This window comes from Typopeltis vanoorti, chromosome 12, assembly GCF_054136105.1.
Source record: "Typopeltis vanoorti isolate ZY-2024b chromosome 12, IOZ_Tvanoo_1.0, whole genome shotgun sequence".
Lineage (NCBI taxonomy): Eukaryota > Metazoa > Arthropoda > Arachnida > Uropygi > Thelyphonidae > Typopeltis > Typopeltis vanoorti.
The window spans coordinates 61535001-61556405 of NC_143560.1; the positions used below are offsets into that span (position 1 = coordinate 61535001).

The 21405-nt window shown below is 32.1% G+C and overlaps 1 protein-coding gene across 1 annotated transcript in view; it reads right to left on the bottom strand.

The window, feature by feature from the left end:
• jbug (filamin-type immunoglobulin domains fbug) overlaps positions 1-21405 on the bottom strand; it is an 879391-nt gene that overhangs the window by 518206 nt on the left and 339780 nt on the right. Inside the window, exon 17 of the mRNA XM_090401914.1 lies at positions 9205-9345. Coding sequence (XP_090258040.1) covers positions 9205-9345 — 141 coding nt within the window. The remainder of the gene's footprint in view (positions 1-9204; positions 9346-21405) is intronic.

Sequence of the window (21405 nt, forward strand, 5' to 3'; positions counted from 1 at the left end):
ACATACATACATACATGTATACATACATACATACATACATGTATACATACATACATACATACATACATACATGTATACATACATACATACATACATACATGTATACATACATACATGTATACATACATACATGTATACATACATACATGTATACATACATACATGTATACATACATACATGTATACATACATGTATACATACATACATGTATGTATACATACATACATATATGTATGCATACATACATATATGTATGCATACATACATATATGTATGCATACATACATATATGTATGCATACATACATACATGTATACATACATACATACATGTATACATACATACATACATGTATACATACATACATACATGTATACATACATGTATACATACATGTATACATACATACATACATACATACATGTATACATACATACATACATACATGTATACATGTATACATACATACATGTATGTATACATACATACATACATGTATACATACATACATACATACATACATGTATGTATACATACATACATACATACATACATACATGTATACATACATACATACATACATACATACATACATGTATACATACATACATGTATACATACATACATGTATACATACATACATGTATACATACATACATGTATACATACATATATATATGCATACATACATGTATACATACATACATGTATGTATGCATACATACATATATGTATGCATACATACATATATGTATGCATACATACATATATGTATGCATACATACATATATGTATACATACATACATACATGTATACATACATGTATACATACATACATACATACATACATGTATACATACATGTATACATACATGTATACATACATACATGTATACATACATGTATACATACATACATGTATACATACATGTATACATACATACATACATACATACATGTATACATACATGTATACATACATACATACATACATACATGTATACATACATACATACATACATGTATACATACATACATGTATACATACATACATGTATGTATACATACATACATACATACATGTATACATACATACATACATGTATACATACATACATACATGTATACATACATACATACATGTATACATACATACATACATACATACATGTATACATACATATATGTATACATACATACATACATATATGTATGTATACATACATACATATATGTATACACACATACATATATGTATACACACATACATACATGTATACACACATACATACATGTATACACACATACATACATGTATACACACATACATACATGTATACACACATACATACATGTATACACACATACATACATGTATACATACATACATACATACATGTATACATACATACATACATACATGTATACATACATACATACATACATGTATACATACATACATACATACATGTATACATACATACATACATACATGTATACATACATACATACATACATGTATACATACATACATACATACATACATACATGTATACATACATACATACATACATGTATACATACATACATACATGTATACATACATACATACATACATGTATACATACATACATGTATACATACATACATACATACATGTATACATACATACATACATACATACATGTATACATACATACATACATACATGTATACATACATACATACATACATGTATACATACATACATACATACATGTATACATACATACATGTATACATACATACATGTATACATACATACATACATACATGTATACATACATACATACATACATGTATACATACATACATGTATACATACATACATACATACATGTATACATACATACATACATACATGTATACATACATACATATATACATACATACATACATACATACATACATACATATATGTATACATACATACATACATATATGAATACATACATACATACATACATATATGATTTCATACATACATACATATATGAATACATACATACATACATATATGTATACATACATACATACATATATGTATACATACATACATACATATATGTATACATACATACATACATACATATATGTATACATACATACATACATACATATATGTATACATACATACATACATACATATATGTATACATACATACATACATACATATATGTATACATACATACATACATACATATATGTATACATACATACATACATACATATATGTATACATACATACATACATACATATATGTATACATACATACATACATACATATATGTATACATACATACATACATATATGTATACATACATACATACATACATATATGTATACATACATACATACATATATGTATACATACATACATACATACATATATGTATACATACATACATACATATATGTATACATACATACATATATGTATACATACATACATACATATATGTATACATACATACATACATACATGTATACATACATACATACATGTATACATACATACATAGATGTATACATACATACATACATGTATACATACATACATACATGTATACATACATACATACATGTATACATACATACATGTATACATACATACATACATGTATACATACATGTATACATGTACATACATACATACATGTATGTATGTATGTATTATGTATGTACATACATGTATACATATACACATACATACATACATGTATACATATACACATACATACATACACGTATACATACATACATGTATACATACATACATGTATACATACATACATGTATACATACATACATACATACATGTATACATACATACATACATGTATACATACATACATACATGTATACATACATACATACATGTATACATACATACATACATGTATACATACATACATATATACATACATGTATACATACATACATGTATTAATACATGTATACATACATACATGTATACATACATACATACATACATGTATACATACATACATACATACATGTATACATACATACATACATACATGTATACATACATACATACATGTATACATACATACATACATACATGTATACATACATACATACATACATGTATACATACATACATACATACATGTATACATACATACATACATACATGTATACATACATACATACATACATGTATACATACATACATACATACATATATGTATACATACATACATACATACATATATGTATACATACATACATACATACATGTATACATACATACATACATACATGTATACATACATATATACATACATACATATATGTATACATACATACATACATATATACATATATGTATACATACATACATACATACATATATGTATACATACATACATACATACATACATATATGTATACATACATACATACATACATATATGTATACATGTATACATACATACATACATATATGTATATATACATACATACATGTATACATACATATATGTATATATACATACATACATGTATACATACATACATACATATATGTATATATACATACATACATACATACATATATGTATACATACATACATACATACATACATACATATATGTATACATACATACATACATACATACATATATGTATACATACATACATACATACATAGATATATGTATACATACATACATAGATATATGTATACATACATACATACATACATGTATACATACATACATACATACATGTATACATACATACATACATACATGTATACATACATACATACATACATACATGTATACATACATACATACATGTATACATACATACATACATACATGTATACATACATACATACATACATACATACATACATGTATACATGTATACATACATACATGTATACATGTATACATACATACATGTATACATACATACATGTATACATACATACATGTATACATACATACATACATGTATACATACATACATACATGTATACATACATACATGTATTAATACATGTATACATACATACATGTATACATACATACATACATGTATACATACATACATACATGTATACATACATACATGTATACATACATACATACATGTATACATACATACATGTATACATACATACATACATGTATACATACATACATACATACATACATACATACATGTATACATACATACATACATACATGTATACATACATACATACATACATGTATACATACATACATACATGTATACATACATACATGTATGTATACATGTATGTATGTATGTATGTATGTATACATGTATGTATGTATGTATGTATACATACATGTATACATACATACATATATACATGTATACATACATACATACATACATGTATACATACATACATACATACATACATGTATACATACATACATACATACATGTATACATACATACATGTATACATGTATACATACATACATACATACATGTATACATACATACATACATACATGTATACATACATACATACATACATGTATACATACATACATACATACATGTATACATACATACATACATACATGTATACATACATACATACATACATGTATACATACATACATACATACATACATAATATATATATATATATATATTATATATATTACTTGATGAATTTCTCAAAAAATTAAACAAAATATAATTACACACCATTAACATGATGCGTGTTCAAAAGTCTCAGGACCTCATTTATTTGAAATATATATATATGTATATATATACATATATACATATATATACACATATATAGGGCCAGCAGAAGCAGGCCTGCATTGCAGGCAGACACCATTACAAGATAGGTGCCATTTCGAAGTGCAGGCAGACACCATTACAAGATGGGTGCCATTTCGAAATGCAGGCTGGCACCACTACAAGGTGGGTGCCGTTTCGAAGTGTTAGTATGAAGTTTCATTCTATCTTTAAATTTTTTTAAACGAATTAAGTAATAATAATTAGGTAAGTCAATATAATTGCTGTAAATTTACAGTTACAAAAAGTTACAAATTTACAAAGTCAATCCAGAAAAATAAAATAAAATAACTGAAGTATGGAAAATATTCTTTAACAATTAACAAGTGATAAGGCTAATAGTTTCATCAAAGGAAAAAATCTGCAAATAGATTTAAAAATCAAGAGTTTCCAAAATAAATCAACAAAGTTGGAAGATATGATTCAGCATACAAGAAATGGCACAAAAGTCAGTAATATCATTAAAAAGCTTCATTTGAGTAAGATTAGTGAAAGATTAGATTTTTTTTTTTAAATATTCAATGCTTTTATTTGCAATCTATGATCCAGGTTACACAGCATCAGCACTTTCATATTACACTATTTAAAGACATATCTAATGAATATTATCCAACACAGGAAACACATGAATCCAAACAATAATCATCCTGCTCAGGGCATGTGATATGCATAATGCTTACTATAGTAAACAATTTTATAGTGAACTCATTCACTATATCAAATTACCAGATATTTCCAACAGAAAATCCCCTATAGCAGTGATTTTCAACCTTTCTCATAATATGGCACACCTAGACTAATTATTAAAATTCTGCGGCACACTAACAATATATTCTTTTAATTTTTTTGACGATCTGGCAAAAAATAGGCATAATTTTGATTGATTTACACACACACACAAGATATTAATAATAGTAATTACTTATCCTTTTTAATATTTTTTTTATTTTTTATTGATTTTTTTCATATTAATATTAAATCTATTAAATAATATACATACTTGCAGTTAATTTTAATGAGATATCTGAGCATGATGTTGTTTCAGAATGCCTTTTGTGTGAGGTTGAATTGTAGATAGGCATACTCTTAAATCATCTTCCAAGACTTCCAGCGGTGATCTATTTTTGTTCTTAATAATATTCATTGCGGAAAAGCTTGATTCGCACAAATATGACGTGGAGAATGGAAGAGGTATTTCTATTGCTTTTTTGGTAATATTGGGAAATTCACTTCTTAGAGATAACCAAAATGAAGTAGTATCTATTGTTGAATGTTTTAGTTTTAAACCTCTGTCATTTCTTACATCCAGTGGTGATCTATGGAAATTTTAACAAAGGGCTCGCATCGTCGAGCAAAAAAAAAAAAAAAAAGCTGCATTTCACACAAAAACGTTTATTAGTACAGCTTCTGTACAAATGCCAATCAAAACATATGAAGGGACAACCTGCAAAGGCTATCATTTTTAAACCAATATTTCACGATCTAAACATGAAATATTTGCACACAATCGTCTGTGTTAATTTATCTTACAGAAGAAAAACATTTTTTTACTATCAAAATATAATAAGAATAAAATCTTTTATAGTCGCACATATGAAATCGTCTGCATTTTTAATAAACAAAATAAATTTCTTTTGTTTGCAATAGAAGTTTTCATGACAAACAGTCTATAAATAATAAATAAATATTATCTAAACAATAATATTGAAGTACGTTATACTTCTCTTTCGTTTTTATACTTCAAGTGATAATCAGTGGTACCAATCAAGGGGTATTATTTTATAGTCCTATTTATTTATATGCAATTACCAAAAGTGAATTCTCATTTGTAAAATGGTAGTAACAGTAACTATAATATTTTATTTAATAAAATCACTTTGTTAGGTGACAGTATGAGTTTGTCGCTTAATATATTTCAAAAAATGTGTTTTTTCTTTATTTTTTGAAAAAATAAAAAAAGTAAACAAGAAGAACAAGGGGCTCACAAAGTTGAGAAAAATTTAACAAGGGGCTCAGGCGAGCCCCTTATAGCTCACCACTGCTTATATCTGTTAATTCGTCCTCTTCTGTAATCTTTAAATTTCCCGATTTACATGCGCTTAAGACAAACAGATCTCTTATCCAATCAAAGGATGATATGTCAAGTGAGAGAAAATATTTTTCAATATTTGTATTTAGTAATCTTAAGGTTTGTAAAATTAGATCTATTAGATTTTCATTCAGTTTGCACTTTTTCATTAGTTTAAACATATTTACTGCATTTTCTTTTCTGATTCTTTCTTCCCAAAGCATTAGTTTTTTTTCCTTGAATGAGTTAATTTTGTCAGTGGAAGTAAGAATGTTTTCACAGTCTCCCTGCATACTTTTATTAAGTGTATTTAAAGATTGAAATAAATCAGCAAGAAATGCAACCTTACTGCACCGAAGCTCGTAGCTAAGAAAATCTGATAACTCAGATTGTTGAGTTGTCAAAAAAATTAGAATTTCCTCTTTTAGTTCATAAAACCTTGATAAAACTCGTCCACGAGATTACCATCTCACTTCTGTATGTATTAATAACTGCATGTAAGAAGATTCCATTGAGGAGCATAGTGTTGCAAACAATCTTGAGTGTAACAGCCTGGCTTTTATATAATTGACAACTTTCATAGTCGCGTCTAGTACTTTTTTAAGCTCAGGTACGAATGATTTTGTTGCTAGTACTTCTCTGTGGAGAAAACAATGTGTAAAAATAATTTTAGAATTCTTATTTTTAGCCAGTGTAACCAATCCTTTTACATTTCCTGACATCGAGTGGGCACCATCTGTGCAAATACTGATGCAAGAATCCCAAGACAAGTTATGGCAATTAAAGTAATTATCAACAACATCAAAAATATCTTGGTCCTTCGTTGTTTTCCATGAGTGGTGGACAAAATAAAACTGTTCTATAATATATTCCTTATAAATAAATCGACTGAAGGCTAGAAGTTGAGCTTTGCCAGTTATATCAGTTGATTTGTCCAACTAAATAGCAAACATATCTGCTTCTTTAATGTGAGATACCACTTGCAACTCAACATCTATGACCAAATCCTGAGTACGTGGATAAAAGGTGTTATCTGACATAGGAATTTTTAAAATCTCCTTTTCATATTCCTCCCCAAACATGATATTAACAATTTTACAGCATGCTGGCAGAATTACAGATTCTGCAATTGTGAGAGTTCATTTTTTTTAGCAACAATTTCTGCGATTGCGTAACTGGCTTCTTGGGCTTTTTCAGATACAGTTAGAAATTTAGTCCATCTTTTTGCTTGAATAGTTTTATCCAGTACACGTCTTTTAAAATATTCAGCCTGTTTTTCGCTCAAGTGAGAATGTTTAGATTGTAAATGTTTATTTAATTTACTTGGAACCATAGCATTGTTTGCTAATTTTTAGCCACAAACTAAACATGTAGGTCATGGCAGATCTTCTTGACTGAAAATAAAGCCAAATGACAAATAATTTTTGTCGTAATGCAAATGTTAGTTCTTAATTTAGTTTTAGAAAAACCAGTACTAGATATGGTATCAGCTGCTGATGTGCAGGGCAAAACTAGCTTCACTTCCTTCTTTCGTTTCTTTTTTTTTTCCTTTTGACATACTAGCTTCACTTTCTTCATTGTCTTCAAATTTTTGTTTTTTTATTACAAATTTATCCATGTTAAAGGAATACTGTTGAACTATTATTGAATAAAATTAACTGAATGAAAAAAAAAAAAAAAACAATAAAAGAACTCTTACCAGTTACTTTAAAAATAAGAGAATTAAATGAAGTTATTTGTGAACACACTTATTGAAAGATTAAAACTAATTAACATACAATTTTAAACCCATTCACCAACCGTAAGTTTCGTAAAATATAAATAAGGTAGCTTCAGGTGTGGATGGAAGACCAGACACTAATAAATAAATGTGCAAATTACGTCACTATTTCTTTCAATTAAGTTGTTTTCACAAATCTCGTGGCACACCTGAAGATCTCTCGCAGCACACCAATGTGCCATGGCACACTAGTTGAAAATCACTGCCCTATAGCATTAATACTATTCTAAGAGAAATGCACTATAACATACTCCTCTGAATTCGCCTTATTGATACTATAGTTGAGCAAATGAAAAAATCTGTTTATTGTACCTGGGTGACCAGGTACAATAAACTTAATAATTCTGATTCATGAAACATTCAAATTAATAAAAATCCTGCATTTCTTATTTTCAAACTTGCCAATTGTACTTTATCATATTTCCTCAATAATTATGAAGTAAACATTTTTCAATATATTTCAGAAAAATAATTATGATTGCAATGTTACCTGTAAACTGACAATTCTCTCCAATCACACAATACTGAGGGACATCACAAATATGGATTTCTGCAGCATTGTAAGCTTTTGCACTGAATGGGCTACCTGATATTTTCTTACCAGCAACAGTAATATCTATTGTGTATGTTCCTAAGAGATTTAAAAATAAAAATTTATTTTAACTTTTTTTCATTTTCTAAATGGGTAAACAAAAAAGAGCATTTCTGAATTTATTAAAATGCAGTATCTTCAATGATTCATAACCCAAAATTCTATTTATTTTATAAGCTAACAGAAGTTATCCACTTTCTATAAGGAAGTCAGAGAAAATAGTTTGTGTTTACGGATAATAGCTGATTCACTTGTGAAACAGTGATAGCTTTATAAACATGGGAATTATATATAACATATATCATAAAATGTAGATAACAGTCCTCTGTTGGGAACTTCACAGTGTCTGATGTGGTTGAAGTCCCAAAGAATGATCACTTTGTGAATGGAGAGACCCTTTTCAATACTTCTAGAGAGTCCACAAGATACTGGTTAAAACCATTTGCTCTCTGCTTATAAAGTTTGGCCTCTTTCATAAAATTGTTTTATGGTTTCCATGCAAATCTTTGTGAACACAAGCCAACAACTTGTTAATCCAAAATCACATTAATCAAGTTTGTTTTATACATTTCATGCAGATGTAAATTTGTTCTATCAGATTCATTTTTTGCATTTCTTATTTATATTTTTAAAATATTTCTTCTTCTTTTGTATTCGACATCTAAAGCTGTATTACTTGAGTGCTCTTGTTTCCACAGAACATCTGTTCTCATATATCTATAATTATGCTTAGCATTATTTAAGGATTCTGATTTATCTAAAATCTTTGTATTGATTTAGTACTGCAGACAGTAAAGTTATAATTTGTTCTGATTGATTTTGTGATTGCTGCTGTGTAGCTACTTGGTGGTGTCCATATGTTTATGTATATTTTTTAACAAAAGGTGCAACTATTTCTTTCTTAATATATGACTGCATTGATCCTTTTGTACAACAAGATTAATAGTAATGCTGGCTAGGATGTTGCATGGTAAAGCAAGGCCCCTGTTGTTTTCATCAAGAAACCCGAGCAAACAGCAAAAAGTCAGCTACTGGAACACTCTCAAGTTCAGCATCAGCAGAATTCAAGATAACCAACATAACCAAAAAAAATCAAGAAGTGTAACAGGTAGAAGAATTAGAGAAGTACAAGAATAGCATAACTGGTGTTACTGAAACAAAGAAGACAAAAACAGGTGAGTGTCTTCTAACTAATAATTACAAGATACTGTATTCAGTAAATTAAAGATACCAAGAAATTATATACTTGATTTAATCCTTTATCCAAGTGTAAGCAACAAAGTTTGCACCTGAAATATAATCAGGACAGAGCAACTCATATGTAGAAGCTAATGACTTCACATCACTTGCCTTAGTATCCCACATGCAAAGCACATATCTTACAGGTATGTATAATGCTATGCATTATGGGAAGGGTCACTACCCAGCCCAGTTTCAATCTTTATGGAAGTCTCATCAGTGGGAGCCAGACCCAGAGGTAATACTAAGGGTTGAAGTAATGCAGAAGTCATATTTTCATATACGAGTTGCCAAAAGGTGTCACACCTTATTATTAAATACTCTGGATTAGAGATAGTTGGAAGTTTTTCCACTTAGTTATACTATAAATTAAAGATACCAAGAAATTATATAATTGGTTTAATCCTTTATCCAAGTGTAAGCATAATGCCATCCCATAATGCATAGCATTATACATACCCATAAGGATATGTGCTTTGCATTATGGGATTCGAAGGCAAGTGATGTGAAGTCATTAGCTTCTGTATATGAGTTGCCCTGTCCTGATTATATTTCAGGTGTGCAAACTTTGTTTGCTTACACTTGGATAAAGGATTAAATCAAGTATATAATTTCTTGATATCTTTATAGTGATTTATAGTATAACCAATTTATACTATATTATACTTGGTTATACTATAAATTAAGTAATTTATAGTTATAACCAAGTGGAAAAACTTCCAAATACTGTATTCAGGCAAAGGGGATAAAGGAAATGAAGGAATAGCTAGACTTCAACCCCAATGTAAAAATTATCTTCTTAAATGATGAACAATATCAAGTAGAGTGATGTGAGAAAAATGGGGAAAGTGGCAATGATACTCATTTATGCCTATGGGCCAACAGAAGGTTCTACGTTAAATAAAAATGAAAGGATGGTCTTTTCCTTTTTATCCCATAAATTCTAACTGCTATATTCACATGAACCATTTGCAATGGCTTTAATATCACTAGTTCATCAACCTCCCCACCACCAATCACCTACACACACATATCTTGAGAGCTAATGAATCTGCTGAAAATATATATACTTTACTAATTCTTCTATCCTTTTGTTTGCCATACAGTTCTCTTGGATTTGAAGCACCTCCGTAGCACAATTGGAAGAACCACAGTACATTGCGCCCTTCGATTGGAAAAGGCCTAAGTTCGATTCTCGTCATGACAGGAGAAATCTTAATATGGACATTTTCAATCGAAGGTGAGTTAGTCGATCTCATATGGAGGTAGCAGGGTTTTTCCCTCCCAGAAACTCGAGTTTTCATCCTGCATACAGACAAATCGGCCCTTCAGAACACATGCAATTTACAGACAAAAAAAAATACTAACTGTGGTGGTGATAGTTGCCAGTTGGCTGATGTTGATGATTGGTAGTAGAAGTTCGGTGTAGTGGTGAAGACGGAGAGTTGTACAGTAGGTGTCCTCCCGCGATGAGTCTTCGGACTCCTTGGAGGTGTCACGAATAATAATAATAATAATTTCTTCTGGCCTGTTCTGATAAGTTCTTTTCATTATCTGATATTATTGCCATTTTTTGACTGGAGGGAGACCAAGTACAGTGACTGCAGGGGGAATTGCTGAGGCCACACATATGGACAGATCAGGAAGTATGTTTGTGGGTCTATTTCCTCTCATTGCATGCCCCACTTCCTTTTTATCTCTTCCACCACTGCATTATTGATATTATTGCCATTTTATGATTTTGGATCACAACCCAAAGAAATGTGACTTTACTGTGGATCACAAAAATTCTTCCACAAAAAAAATAATAAAAATAAAACAATGGTTCAAAAAAAAAGTCATAGAAAATAACCAAAAAAAAAAAAAAAACATAAAAACCAACAAAAACCCAGCCAAAAAAAAAAAAGAAACAAAATAAAACTCATTCACCAACCAACATTAATTTTTACCGAAAAAAAAAAAAACTTTATGCATCCATTTATATATCCATGGCCTGAACAACAATATAAGTGATGTGCACCTCCACCTACAGTCATCTAAACCAGAATTATTATTTATTATTATTATTTTGTGACATCTCCAAGGAGTCCAAAGACTCATCACCTATTTAATAACTCTCCATCTCCATCATCTACACCAAAAATACTAGATACTACAAAGATACTACAAAAATACTAGTGGTGATGGTGGGCAGTAGATGGCCACTAGTATTTTTGTCTGTAAATTGTGTGTCCTGAAGATGGATTTGTCTGTATGCAGGATTTAAAAAATAAAAATAAACGAATAAATAAAATCTAAACAACCCACCAGCATTACTTCTTACCTAAAAAAAAAAAAAAGAAAGAAGGAAAGAATGTTTCTCCATCCATGGCCTAAACAGCAATATAAACAATGTGCACCACCACATACAGTCATCTACACCAGAATTATTATTCTTTATCAGAACCCAAACTGGCAACCTCAACAACAACAACTGCCCGAACTACACATGACATGGTTCTGCCACAAGGGTGGTGCTTGTGCATTGATCCAAAGAACTGACATACCATGCCAGAGATTGCAAACCCTTCATGAGCAGGTTATTAAATTCTTAATAACCCTCACACAAACAAAACATCTGCTCCTGATGGATCTTACCCCTCCCCAACCCCATTTGATCTGCTCTAGCTCAAAATTTCTCTACTAAACTAGCCTGTCCTTTTCACATGCTCTATCTCTCTCCAAACTCAGTTAACCACTGGGAACTCTTCAACTATCTCTCTCTGTAAAGCTCGACTTTCTACAGTCAAAATACTAATAGTGAGGTTATCCTTCTTGGGCAATTCAATGTCCACAACTCAAATTGGATTCCCTTCTCCAGTATCACCAATCAAGCAGGCAAGGAAGTTGCCATGTTTGCCATTAGCAGCAACCTTCCATAGATTCATCAGTCTCCCTGCAAGAATACCACAATTCCCTCCAACTTGTCCATATACTTGATCTCTTCCTAGCAAGTTCCCCTTCCAAGTATACTGTGGATATCAGTTCTCCTCTTAGTAACTCAGAATACAACCTCATACAAGTCTGTTTTGCAACAGAACAACCTACACCCACCATTCTCAGTCTCATGTCCTTTGACACTACAAGGATGCCAAAATGGGATGACCTCTATAACTTCTATTTTTCCTCCTTCCCATGGTCCAAATACTGCTTCAGTTCTCCTGATCCAAACACCTGCTCTAACAGGAATGAAGACCTTCATTCCTTATTCCACTCCAAATTCACAGCCACCATCCAAGCCTTAGTTCTCAAAAAACTGTGCCAACATAATGAAAGAAAAACCACTGCATACCAGAAATGGCTAAAGACCAAAACTCCAGCTGCTCACTCTGCCTATACTACAGCTCACAACAGCTGTAAAATAATCATCATCAAATCCAAATCAGACTTGAAAGGGCCAAATACTGCAAACTCACCTCCTGCCCAAAGAGCAGGCACTCCTTCTGGTCACTTGCCAAGGCCTTTGGCAAGTTGCATTGTTAAATAAGTTACATTGTGGACATAATGTTACATTGGGTGTAACTTATGGCCACCTGGGTTTCTACCACTCACATCCAGATGGTTCTGTAGTCACTTCACCTAAAGACCAGCTAGCATCACTGTTCTCTTCCAATTCCTGGATTGGTAACCTGTGCAAAGTTCCTTCCACTCCACTAAGAACTGCCCGTCTCTCTCTCTCCATGTCACCCATAGTCTTCCGCCAGAAAGAAATCTGAAAAATTCTTAATAACATGCACACAAACAAAACATCTGGTATAATAAATTTAGTTTAATCCTTTATCCAAGTGTAAGAAAACAAAGTTTGCACCTGAAGTATCTTCAGGACTGAGGCAACTCGTGGTAAAGGTGGACCAAGCTCTCATCACTCCTTATCTTAGTATCTCCCATAATGCAAAGCACATCTCCTTGTGAACATATATAATGCTATGCATTAAGGGAAGGGCCACTACCCAGACTGGTTTCGACCTTCATTGAGGTCTTGTCAGTGGGAGCTAGACCCAGAGGTGATGATAGCGCAAACTTTGTTTGCTTACACTTGAATAAAGGATTAAACTAAATTTATTATAGTCTAACCAAGTGTGGAAAAACTTCCAACATCTTTCTCTAAATCCAGAGTAATTGAATAATAAGGTGAGATGCCTTTCGGCAACTGGTATAGGTAAATATGACTTCTCCATTGCTTCTGCCTTAGTATCACCACCTCTGGGTCTGGCTCCCACTGACGAGACCTCAATAAAGGTCGAAACTGGTCTGGGTAGTGGCCCCCCCCTTAATGCATAGCATTATAAATGTCCGCAAGGAGATGTACTTTGCATTATGGAAGATACTAAGATAAGGAGTGATGAGAGCTTGGTCCACCTTTACCACATGTTGCCTCAGTCCTGAAGATACTTCAGGCGCAAACTTTGTTTGCTTACACTTGGATAAAGGATTAAACTAAATTTATTATAGTCTAACCAAGTGGGAAAAAACTTCCAAAACATCTGGTACTGATGGTATATCCCACCTAGTATATTAAATACTTGTATGCCCCAGAACTAATACCTATCCTGTATTGCTTCTTCACTCTATCCTATTGAACCGGCATCTCTATCCATTCAGCCCATCCCAAAGAAAGGTGATAAAAGTCAACCAATAAACTACAGTTCAAATGCTCTCTCTTCTATTCTCTCTAAAATTATGATGAAGGTCATTAACAACCAACTCCTAACCCACCTAGAGACCTACCAACTAATCAGTAACCAGCAATACGGATTCCACCATTTGAAATCTATGGCTGATCACCTAGCTTTCACCACCCACCTCTAGACTCAGGTAGTGCAAAAATTCGGCAGCAGAGAAACTCACTTGCCCTCAACATTTCAAAGGCATCTGATCATGTTTAGCACAGGGTCCTACTTAGCAAATTGCCATCCTACAGTATGTCTCCCACACTCTGCAACTGGATTGCCAACATTCTCACTGGTTGCTCACTACGTGTAATGGTAGATGGTTTCCTCCCCAGAGATTTACCCCAATGCAAGAGTATCCCAGGGTTCCATTCTTTCACTCACTCTCTTCCTCTTGTATATAAATGGCCTGTTCTCACAGGCTTCCAATCTTATCCATAGCTTTGCGGATGACAGTACACTTGATTCCTCCTTTTCATTTGACAAACCTTGTAGTGCTCAAGTATTAGAATCCTCAAGATCCACCACAACCAGTGGCTGCTAGCTATATCCCAATGGGGCAAGGACAACCTTATAGACTACAATACTGCCAAAATTCAGTCCTGTCAAATCTCTCACAAGAAATAGCTTGCATCCCTCTCCCTTACCTTCAAAAATACCCAGATATCCAAACATGATCAGATTTCCTATCTTGAACTGACCTGCACGATGGGCATAAACACATTTCAACTATAGCTTCTGCAGCTGCCAAAAAAAAACTTGGTGTACTTTTTTGCACAAGACACTACTACTCCACAGCTCCTAACTCTATGCAAATCCCAAATCTGCCAAACCATGGAATATTTATTTTCAGGTGGTACACCAAAATCCTCTCTAAGATTGCTTGATTCTATCCAGAGGAGGGCAATCCAGAAAATTAATGATCTCCCTCTTGCAGACGTTCAGTTTCTACCTTGTGCTTCTGTAGATACTTTCATCGACATGACCCTGCTGAAATGGCCACTATTATTCTTCCACTTTCCTTCAAAATCATTAAAACAAGAACCACTGCTAACCAACACCCTTTTACAGTCGATCTTGAAACTTGCCAACCAACTTCACTGCCTCCTTTTCATTATGTCTACTTTAGAAGGGACAGAGTAGATGTTCTTTGGAACAGCCTTCCCCACTCTGCTTTCAACCAAAGAATACAACCTTCAGCTGTTGAAATAAAAAAAATAAATAAATAAAAAAAAAGGGTAAACTGATTCCTTATTTCTTCTTATTCTCTGGCCACATACAGCACTGATCTGCTATAGGTCTTGTGACCTTTCGTGTGTAGGTCAGATAAAAAAACAAAGTTACATACAGAATGAAGCATTATTTGACATAGTCAGCTAGACCTGACTGACCATAATTGAAGAACACAAGAAACATAGACATAATTGTGAATATTTCTTGTGTTCTTCAAAACAGACATTGACAGATCTTCCAGCTGGACCATAACAGGACAGGTTTCCCCAGATATTATTATTATGTGACACCTCCAAAGAGTCCTTGGAGTCATCATGGAAGGACACACTACTCCACTACTAAACAACTTACTGTCTCTTCTACTTAATCCTCCTACTACGACACTACTATCATCAATACACAATGCTATATACCACCAACCACCACAACCAGCAGTATTTTGAGTGTCTAAATCCTGTGTCTTTTTGGCTGATATGCCTATATGTGGGATGAAAAACCCAAGTTTCGGGAGAAAAATCCTGCTGCCTCTGTATGAGATCGGTTAACTCGCCTTCAATTGAATAAGTCCACATTATGATTCTTCTCGCCTTAACAGGAATTGAACTTAGATCTTTTACAAGCAAAGTGTGCAATGATCTGTTGTTTTTCTTCCAATTGCACTATGGAGGTGCTTAAAAAAGAAAACTACTGTCAGGAATGGGATTTGAACCCATGTTTACATTTGTAGATATTCCCAATAACATGACTTAATGTAGCTAAAATTCTTATGTGAGCTTTGCATTAGTTAAAAGAAATCTTAAGTATATAAAAGAAAAGAGTTGGCTATCATCCAACTGTCCACACTTAATAAGTGCAAAGAAAAAATATATATAATTGAGCGGGTAAGGGCAATACAATTAACAACAATTACAATCATAAGATGAATGTGCTGATCAAAGACTGCACTACATACAAAACTTTTGGATTCAGCCTTTTTAGAAGAAAATACTAAAAAAATTTCTTAAAAACATTACCTCATGGCTCCATGAATTAACAATAAAACTCAAACGTTTTTGTTCCCGATATGGATTACTCAAAGTTCATAAACCTAATAGTCCACACTATCCCACTGACCCTCCCACGTTCAAACTAGCCAAACAACTATCTAATTCTTTAACTCCGTAACTGGCTATACTTCATCTTCTTTATTTATATATATATAGCTACCCTATATATATAAAATGATAAGCCTTTTTATGTAACGTTTTTGTGTCACGTTTTTTGTCAAGGTTATTTGAAACGTTTTGAAACTCGGGGGGGCTACCCTGAGTGTTGAGTCTTCAAAATTCAAGTCATCAGAATTCAAGCCGGTTCAAGGAGAACCAGCCTACCAGTCCGGAACTCAGGGGGGAGGCACCAGAACCCCCCCCCCCCTTTGAAGACTCGAGTCATCAGAATTCAAGGAGTCCGGAACATGGGAGACGCAGGCAGCGAAGTCCCCTAGTGTGTATGTGTGTGTATATATATAAATTCATTCTTTTCAAATCTTTAATCAAGAATTTAGTTTTAAGTGGTACTGATATCATGGTTAGTTTTGACAAACAGATTTCTTCAATTTTAATAACCATGCCAGTTACTTCACTTCAAAGTGACATTGTGTATAAATTAATAGATGGTACAGCAATGGGCTCTTCCCCCCCCCCTCTTTCCTCCTTTACACAATTTCCATAAGGAGAATTTTGAAACACTCTGATACTCACATTCTCAAACTTTTGATTTGGCTAAGATACATTGATGGTGTGTGTTCTCCATTTGGCTACACAGCTCAGACACATTACACATAATCCTTTTGAAACACTCTGATACTCACATTCTCAAACTTTTGATTTGGCTAAGATACACTGATGGTGCATTCTCCATTTGGCTACACAGCTCAGACACATTATACATATTCCTTCTCTGCCTCAAGAGCCAGTACTCCAGAAGTAAATTACTTTAGAAAAAGAAAATAACAATAGTCTGTATTTTCCAGTTACTTAAATCACATGTTTTCTTTCTCAGTTTACAGAAAACTGCCAACAGGTAGATACATCAACAAACTTTCCCATCATCCCTCTCCCAAAAAAAATTTATCATAAAAACGCTAGTTAACAGAGCTACCAGCATCTGTTTCAACCAATCTTCTCTTTCAGCTGAATTATACTTTATTCATTATACCTTTCAATCCAATGGCCATAATATCCAATAATTAACAAAATACTTTTTTCTTCCTATATCTAACATCACTCAATTTATAATTCTATTATTATTATTACCTATATCCAGGTCAAAAAAAATAACTAGAACTTTAAATGAACATAATTTCTGTACTGCATCCAAACTCTATTTGAAGCTAGTTGTCCTTATCTACCATCCTAAATATCAATTACTTCCCTTCTTAGTCCAAGGTGCATACATAGCTTCTTGTTCTTGCAACCTATACCATCCTATAATGGCTAAACTGGGTGATCTGCTAACATCGGTCTTGAAGAACACAAGAAATGTATCCACTGCCCAATTACGGTCAGTCAGGTTTAGCTGACCAATGCCTTGAGGGCATAGATTCAAATAATAATGAACTACTGTGTTTTGAAGCAGAAAATGCAAATACAACAAACTCTTTATATATATATATATATAAAATCAGCAGTACATTTTAGAAACCAAATAGCCCCTGCCAAATAGCCAAGGCTCTCTAGGAACTGGTGCATATTACAATTCTCATATTGGATCTTATATAATATCTGTGACTGAGATGTAATATCACAACCATTAAACAACGTGTGAATTCTGTTGCCACTACTTTCACTCCATTAAACCTTAAAATTAGCTTCAAACAACAACTAAGCCTAAATACACAATTGTATATGCACATAAGCAAACCACCAGGTTCTCTCTCTTTCTGTGTGTATGTGTGTGCACATACGCGCATCATTACCCAAGATCTTTACAACTTCATTTAATGCATGCATCTTTCCTGCAACCACCCACATTGTCTAGTTTCTCTAATTTCTCAAAGTGCAATCCATCTTGCAAATATAAATCCTATCTCCAATCAAAATCATTCCATAAATCAACATAGAGCATGCCATTTCTCCTACACAATCTATTTACTGATTTATTTGCAACTGAAGCTCTCCTCCTCAGCTGCATCCTATGATACATTCTAACAGACTTACAGTATGGATGCATTTGCTTTTCTTTTCTGCCTCATCTAACAACTCTCATATCATCTCTCCTACCATACTTATCTACTTTCTATACTTTTTAAGTCACATAACAAATCTTTGTTCTTGAATTTATTTAGTATAGCACAGCCAGAGATGTTATGTACACTCTAAATTGCAGGCTGGATCACTTTAAAGACCATGACATACTATACTACACTGTGTTACAATGCGATAATTAATCTAACAATAAAATATAATAAATAATCTTCTTCTTCTTGAGCTTCACGTGTTAGACAATTGTTTGTCTGTAATGTTTTCAAGGGTTTAAAAAGTCTCCTGCCCATCTCCTCCTGGGTCTTCCTCTTGATCGATGTCCCTTTGGTTTACATTTCCAGGCAATATTTGACCATCTATCCTCATTAATTCTACGTGGTTTTTCCAGTTCTTTCTATAGTCTGTGATGTCTTCTGTTATGTTAATTATGGATAATTGTTTTCTTATTTCTTCAATTCTTATCTTGTCTATTCTTTTATAGCCTACTTGCAACTTCCACTTGTATTTTGTCTCATTCTCCTCCAAGTCGATGTTTCACTGCCATATTTCAGAATTGGTTGGTTTGGCTATTATTTTATATAGTTTTATTTGGGTTGTTCTAGACATCTGTTTATTGAAGTGTCTGTTCAAAGTTCCAATGACTGCTAGGAATTTTTGCTTTTTACATGCAATGTCGATTTCTCCATTGGGACTTATGTAATTTCCTAGATATTTAAATTTGTTCCCTTGTTCTATTACTTTGTTGTGGATGACTAGTTTGCATATTTTAATTTCTTTACTTTGAAATGCTATTAATTTCGTTTTATTTATTGAGATTTTCATGTCATAGTGTTCTATTGTTTTGTTCAATATATATGTATATTTTTCTGTAATTGGTCTTCATTTTCAGCAAAAATAACTTGATCATCAGCATACAAAAGGCTGGTTAATTCTTTATTTCCTATTTTAATTCCTATGATTTTGTTTTTCCTCCACTACCTTGAAATCTTTTCCATATATATATATATATATATATATTAAGAGTATTGGTGATAATCCACTTCCTTGAATGAGACCTCTATTGGTTTTAATTTTTTCAGTTGTCTCATTATTAATTTTAATACAGCTTTCTTCCATTATATTTGCTATTGCTTTTGTGGTTTGAGGTGGAGCTTTCAATTCATACAGTACGATGATTAATTTTGTTCTGTTGATTTGATTGTATGCGTTCTCATAATCTAGGAAGGCCATATATGTTGACAGGTTAAATTCTAATCTTTTTTCTATAATTTGTTTGAGTGTAAATGAGGGATCTGTGCAGGATCTTCCTTTCCTAAAGCTGCATTGTTCTTCTCCAACAATTTCCTCGGCCCATGGCGTTAATTTACTTTTAATTATATCTAGATATATTTTATAGCATGTATTTAATATGGATATGCCTCGGTAGTTTCCACAGTCCTTTCTGTTTCCTTTTTTGAATATGTTTGTGACTATTGCTGTCTTCCATTCTTGTGGGATGTTTCCTTCTTCTCATATTCTGTTTAGGAATTTAATTAATCGTAATAAATAATAAAAAATAGCAGAATAAAATAAATAGCAAATAAATAACAGAATAAATAATAAAACCAAAAAATAAAAAATATACAGAATATAAAAGACATAAAAAAGAATAAACAGAATAAAAGAAATATAACTAA